The 7,330-nt window shown below is 52.6% G+C and overlaps 1 protein-coding gene across 1 annotated transcript; it reads right to left on the reverse strand.

Moving 5' to 3' along the window:
- Window positions 1-502: 502 nt before the first annotated feature.
- On the reverse strand, window positions 503-1,066 carry LOC124689757. Its single transcript, XM_047223233.1, has one exon. The coding sequence runs from the start codon at window positions 1,064-1,066 to the stop codon at window positions 674-676; it is 393 nt and encodes a 130-aa protein (XP_047079189.1). The 3' UTR covers window positions 503-673.
- Between the last annotated feature and the right edge of the window lie 6,264 nt (window positions 1,067-7,330).

Here is a 7,330-nt window from a genome sequence, read left to right on the forward strand (position 1 = left end):
GATGCTCTGGGCTTGCTCCGATCGCCTGTTTCTGAATCTGGATGTGAGTGGCACAACCCTGTAAAATTACCAACGGACTGCACCGGCAAGATTCCACAGGACGGTGCCGTTGCACGTCCATGTCATGGTTATCGTTGGCACTTGGCAAGGGCAGGCAAGCAGGCGGCAGGCATCTTCTCCTCCGCCCCCACAGCCCGGAACCGGTGCGGTGGTGGTGACACTGACAGATCACTGAGGGACGTGACCGCAGAGGTAAATTCATTCGATTCAGGGCCAATAATTGCGCCACCACCACCCCGACCGTCACTTATTCGCTTCCCACGGCGTCGCCGTCACCGCCGGGTACCACCGCGCGCGCGCATTCATTGCTGCGCAGGCCGCAGTACGTACCTACGCCTCGCCGTCTTCTCGGCCCTATCCTCTGCATTTCTGCAGCTCAGGAACCAATCAAACGAACGATCTTTTGTTCGTGTGTGTATCCGATCGAGTGTGCAAGCTCGACTGATCCAGCAATGGCCTACTATATTAATTTACAATGAATCGTCTCGATTCCACGGGCTTTCCCTTCGGATCGGGAAAGTTTTCTTAAAGGATGCTTTCCAGAGGTTGAGGAAAAGAGCATGAAGAGAAAAGGTGAGCTAAAAACAAGCAGTGCAGCACAGCTAATGATCTGCTAGTGGCTCGCGGCGGTTGGCCGGGCGGCGGTGACGATGATGCCGGCGGGCGTTGGAACGGCTCCCGCGACGGAGGATGTGGCGGCGCTCGGCGCGAGCACGAAGCGGGAGGAGAAGGTGTAGCTGTAGTAGAGGCTGCTGGCGTCCGGGTCGCCGAAGCCGGTGTGGTCGAAGTTGCGCGCGTAGCTCAAGGGATCGTACTGGCACCCGCGGAGCGCCTCCGCCGACGCCGATGGCGGCCTGGCCGCCGCGCACAGCGCCTGCCTGCCCTGCCGCCGCAGCCGCCGCACCAGCCGCCCCAGCCCGCACCCGCCGCCGCAGCACCGCCGTGCCGCGGGGCCGACCACGCTTCGGCAGGACGGAGCGCCGGCGCCGCTGCCGGCTTCTACCATCGCCGCTTGCTTGCTTGCTCCCTGTGGTGTGGCGTCGTGCGCGCAGTACTGGAGTGCAGTGCTGCTCAGCTCGGCTCGGGGACTTGTGCCGGGCGCGCGCGTGTGGGTTGGTAGTTGGTAGGTAGGCGTGCCCGTGAAGACCGTGGCCGTGATTTATAAAGAAGGAATCCAACAGTGAGCGCGGCGAAACCGTGAGCGCATTGCACACCTCCATCCAGTACAAGAGAGCGAAAATCGTCTGAAACGATCGAGACATGAGCCAGTCGGAGAGCACCGAAAACAGGCAAGAAGTTCAGGGTTCATAGAATCACCCAGTAATCTTTCAAGGAAGGCATCTAAATCTACAGTTAGTTTAGCCTGCGAACGCTATAGAGATGACGGTAAATCTGTAATTTGAGCTGCTAAGAGCATCTCCAGTCGCGTCCCCCAAACCGCGCCGGATTGAGCGTTTGGGGGACGCGTTTTGTTCGATGCATGCGTTTGGGGGCGTCGCTCACGACAGCGTCCCCAAGCGCCAGCCCCCAAACATTTAAAATAATTTTTTTAACACATAAACCATTTATATCAAATGTAGCATATGAAAAAAATGTTTTCGAGGATTGTTTTCAAATTAAATTACAATAAACAATAAAACAAGTAATCAATAATAATAAAAGGGGCTAGATGATATATCAAGGTGCCACGGTATTTCCTTTGATCCTCCACAAATGCTCAACGAGATCAGCTTGAAGTTGCTCATGCACATTGCTGTCACGGATCTCTGCGTGCATGGCGAGAAAATCAGCAAAATCTGCAGGCAACTCATGATCAACCTCTGCGAGAGGGCCTTGACACTCATAGGGACCGACATGTGACCTAACATGATTCTTGCGGTCATCCTCGATGATCATGTTTGTGCATGATCACACAAGCCCGCATCACCTCCCACATTTGGTCGTGAGACCGGCTTTAGAGCGAGTGTGCACGGACAATGGCAAATTGTGCTTGAAGCACACCAAATGCCCGCTCGACATCCTTCCTCGCAAGCCTCCCGTCGTGTAGCAAAGTGAGAATTCTTCGGACTCGATGGATTCGAGATTGTTTTGACAAAAGTGGCCCATTTTGGATATATACCATCGGCTAGATAATAGCCTTTGGTATATTGGTGGCCATTGATCTCATAGTTGCATGGTGGAGCATGCCCTTCCACTAGTCTGCTTGAACACGGAGACCGCTGCAACACGTTGATGTCATTGTGTGATCCCGCCATGCCAAAGAAAGAATGCCAAATCCACATGTCATAATCGCCACGACTTCAAGCACCACATCTGCAATATCCATGACGCCCTTTGTATATACCTTGCCAAGCAAACGGCGTTCTTCGGTGCCCGATGCATGCAATCGATGCTTCCAAGCATTCCGGGAAATCCTCCGGCGGCATTTTGTGCCATGATCCTTGCAGTCTCTTCCTCGGTTGGCCTCTCCAAGTAGTATTTGCCAAACTTTCCCACCACGACTCAAGCAAAACTTGTACATGCACTCAATGAGCGTGAGACTCACTCATGCGAAGGTAGTCGTCCCGTGTATCGGCGGGTGCTCCGTATGCAAGCATCCTCATAGCGGCGGTGCACTTCCGAATGGATGAGAACCCGAGAACGCCTACGAGCGTCGAGCTTGAGCTTGAAGTAGGGGTCGAACTCTCGAACGCCGTGGAGGATATTCATGAACAGGCCCTTGCTCATCCTATACCGGCGCCGAAAATTGTCGGCATGTGTTGCCCCGTCGGCGAAGTAGTCGTTGTGCGGCATGGCATGCCCCTCCATCCTCTCGCCGGGAGCTTCGACTTCCTTCTTCCCGGCCTTGATCCTCCGCGCGGCGCGGCCTCTTCCTCTTCTCCGCCTCGGCGTCAAGCATGTCCTCGGAGGGACGCGATGATCGACAAATGCTCCCGCGAGTCGTCGTCGAACGCTTGCTCGTCCTCCGACGACGGGGCAACCATCTCATCGTCGGCGTCCATGGCTAAAGCAAAATCAATGGTTAAAATTGCGCCGAGGCGAGACGACGCAACAAACGGCCGACCAATCGCGCCTACACGGCAAGTCGTCGAGCACCTTCGTGCGCGGAGGTGGGGACGGATTTGACCGGCGCGTTCGGGAGAGGCGCGCGGCAACGCGGCGGCGAGCACGACCGGCGGGAGCCCAGCACGCGACGACGGTGGCTGACTCGCAGACACGGATCGGACGCCCAAACGGCCGGGAAATCCGGCCGGCGGCGGTGGGGGTGGGAGGCGCGGGAAGGAAGGAGCGACGAGAAAGAGGCGCGAACCAACGGTTTATGCAAATAGTCGCGCGAGCATGTGGGAGCCCGCCTCGCTTTTCGTTGTGTCCGGCGTCCCCGGAGCGTCCCCTATGGGACGGGGACGGGCTCGGAGCGCCGGACACCGTATCGGGACGCGCCGGACAAAGATGGGCTTTGGGGGACGCGGCTGGAACGCTTTTTTTGTCCGGCGCGCCCCAAATCGTTTTGGGAGACGGTTTGGGGGACGCGACTGGAGATGCTCTAACATCTGGCTCGGTTTCCTTTGGATCTGGAGTGTGGAGTGGAGGGGAGGGAACAAAACGGTGGGCAGTACGGTTGGCAGTGGCACCCACGCGGGTCGGCATCGGCAACGGCAAGGACGCCGGCATGGCATGGGCCTCCCTTGTCGCAGAGCAAAGCGTGACAGCAAGCCACGTCGTCCCTACTCACCCGCCCCCGTCCCGATCTGATCCACGCTCTCTCGCTTGCTCATTTGGCAATGGGCAGTGGCACACACTTCACAGCTGTGCGCTCTCCGATTAGCTTCCAAGCACACCATTGCCAGGTTGCCATTCCGACCGAGTTCAGCTTGCTGACTGTCCGCTACACTTTTATCTAGCCCTGGCAACAAAATCCTCCTAGCCCCTCCCTCTCTCAGCTCCCTCCCCGCGGGCGAGGGGCGAAACCCTAGCCCCTCCCTCTCCGCTCCCCCCCGTGCTCTCTCCGCCGCCGTCGTCGGCGTGGGCCGCCGGGCGTTGTCCGCGCGGTGCCGTTGGCGGCGGGGCTGCTTTTACCCGTCGCGCGGAGGGGGGCGCGGGCGGTTCCTTGATGGCGGCGGTGCGTTTCGGCCGACCTCGCGGCGTGATTTCCGCAGGTTGGATGGGAGACGACGCGGCGGCGGGGTTGGCCGAGCGGCTGGTGGCGCGCGCCCTGCCCAGATCTGGGTTGGGGCGGGCCTTTGGCCCCTAGCTCGACGCCGGTTCCCCTGGTAGCAGCGAAGGGGTGGTGGCACTGGTTGGCGATGGCGGCACGCAACCGACCAGTTGCAACGTGGCGGCGAGAATTTGTCGGGCCAGTTCGGGCATGGCTTGTTATTGCTGCTACGTCCGGTCGACTACCGCCAGTTTGGGCGGTGGAGGTTGTTCCCTCCCGCGTGGTTGTGCTGCTGCTATCCCCGATCTTTCGCCCGCCTTGTCTGCTTCTAGGCCTCGCGTTGTCGACTTTTGAGCGACGGAGAGGATGGCTTCAAGACCGTGGTGGCGTACGTTGGTGGACGAGCAGTTCGGATTGTTCGGGGTGGTGGCGGTATGGGTCGGGAAAAATCCATGTCGGCTTGTCCGATAGTGACGCGGCGACGCCTGTGGGTGCCACCATTCCTTCCTGAAGGGTGTCGCGTGTACCTCTGCCCCATCACCCCTGCGTACCAGGGGAAACCTTAGGACTTGTCCGGGCAGCAGCGGCGTCGTCGTTGTTTTCCTTGTTGAAGGTGTTGCTTGGTATGCGGCGATTCGGATTGCGAGGAGCGTGGTGGTACTTTTTCGGAGGGCACAACGGTTGCGAGTTGTCTTCGTGTTCGTCGTTCAGCCGTAGTTGGCATTTGTTTCTCTTATCTTTCTTTGTGTTTTTTGTTTGGGCTTGCTTGTGCTGCGGTTCAGCAAGCTTGTTGTATCTTGGTTGCTATATTAATATAGCGGGGCGAAAGCCTATTCCGAGAAACAACATCCTTACAAAAAGAAATAAAACATGAGCCTTCGAAATGTTCAGCAGTGCTTTATGCCGCTTGCAGGCCTCCAACGTAGCGTAGCTCGTGTGGGAGAAAGCTTGAAAAAACATAGACATTTGTAGAAGCATCGGTTTGAAGATGTCTTGCGAGTTTAAAGTCCTGGGGAAGCTAGTACCAACGTGGGATGGGAGATAATCTCAACCCGGCCAGACAGAGAAGGGGGACACCAGAACTCGTAAGTTCCTCGATGAAGCCGTATTTGGTTGAGCTTCATTAGGTGGAGGTGGAACTCGAGGATACCAGTACGCTGCGGCATCATCCCCTCCATAGGACACTATCGTTGTAGACCGACACTTTTCACGCCAGACCTAATGTTCGGCGATCGACTCCAAACTCCAGGCATGTCCATGCTCTTCCGAGGAAGAGGCACTTTAGGGTACAATTTACTAGTCATGTTGGCTAGTAGTATTGATTCATATGATCATATACTATTGATTGCATGGTTATTTTGTGCAATCAGATTTGGTAGTTTTTGGAGGGAATTTTCTTCAACTATAATTGCATGAGATTTAGTTTGATATATGCACATCTTGGGATGGGTATTCCAATCATACTTAATTGTCGTGCATTCATGTGGCTTGATCAAGCTCCATTACTTCTGCTTACTCTAATTTATGAAATTCATTTGAGTTAAGATCAGGTGTACATTATCTGATAGAGCCGTAATGATTTGACATACCCATGTGTTCTATGATAAAAGATGTTATTATATTTTTTAAACTTTTATAATATGTTATTATGACGTACTAAATTATATATCGGTATAAATAAGAGTTGTCGAAAGTCTTGGCAATTTTGGCTACCCATGTTTCCCTGAAAGCTATGGGCTGTCTAATGATGGCAAGCCCGGGAGGACACGTGGTGCCATCGCGATGGATCCCCCATTTTTCGGCTCTGACCCCACCCTTGCGTTGCGCCACAAGATTCACACGATCTTCTCTCTTTCACGCATGTGTCTCCTCCCTCACGTCGCTGGATGATGGGCCTCCACGCCTCCCGGTCCCTTGCAACATAGACGCTTGGTAGGGAATCGGTCGGGGCGAGCGGTTCTGATCGTGGGAGTCCTCTGGTTCCACCACATGCTCAACCCTGCCAATGTCCGACATAGCCTAGGCCAGTTGTTGTCGTACGTGGGTCCCGATTCGACGCCATCATGCGTGTACCCTCGACTGACGCTCACGCTGCCTTATAAACTTTTCTCTATTTTTGTTTGTTAGATATCAAAAAGTTATTAATCACAGTCGTGTAGGTAATTATTTATCTTGTTTCTCTATGATTCGTAAATTCTCCTATACGAAAACTGATGTAAGGAAGGTTAAAACAAGCAAATTAAAGGAATGTTAAGCTAAGGAAACGAGTATAGCGTTTTAGAGGCCGAGTTGCATGTAGCTCTTTATTTTCAAAGACATAGAATTGGTATTTCAAAGTTTTAAAAAATCTGAAACAAAATCCTAGAGGTAGCCAATGATGTATGCTACGATGGTGCAAAATCTCAATTCAAGCTGATTTGTATTCTAGGCTACAGGAAATTTAGTAGTCTTGAAATATTTACTATTCATTATAAAATTTGTTATTTTTGTGTAGCCTAGAATATAAAGTAGTTTGTATTGAGATTTTACACCATTATAGTATACATCATTGGGTATCTCCAGAGTTTTGATTCAGATTTTTTAAATTTCAAAATACATATAAGGAAACTAAAGGGCTACATGTAGTTCGGTCTCCATTTGAAATTTTCATAAGGAAACTAGTTATTATAAGGAAGGCGCCTGGGTGAGAGACTTGACGTGTTGCATCTACCAAATTTAATCTTTAATGGATAAATACTAGTCCTTTAATTAACAAATATTTATCAATCTGGACCACACGATCAGTTGGGCTGGACAGTTAGGGTTTACCCGTCCCTACCGTAAAAAGCCACCCAAGAAAAACATCGATATAGGCTGAACGACTTTATTCTCATCGTCATCAATGCCCCTACACTGGATGCAAAGAACTGGAAAACCTCATGGGACCGTGCATCCGAGCCAAGGTTCGTCCACCCTTCAGCCACCGTAGAGTATATTTAGAGTGTCAATTAATACAAAAATTATGTCATTAGAATGTAGAACACCTAAACTTTCTAATGATGTACAATATGTTTTATAATATATACATTTTACTACGTTAGTTAATATTATTACGTCCTTGGAATACATAGATGT

Source organism: Lolium rigidum, chromosome 2, assembly GCF_022539505.1.
Source record: "Lolium rigidum isolate FL_2022 chromosome 2, APGP_CSIRO_Lrig_0.1, whole genome shotgun sequence".
NCBI lineage: Eukaryota > Viridiplantae > Streptophyta > Magnoliopsida > Poales > Poaceae > Lolium > Lolium rigidum.

Bases quoted from the DNA above. Each gene is read 5' to 3' on its own strand.
- LOC124689757 (XM_047223233.1), bottom strand. From the start codon at position 1,066: ATGGTAGAAGCCGGCAGCGGCGCCGGCGCTCCGTCCTGCCGAAGCGTG.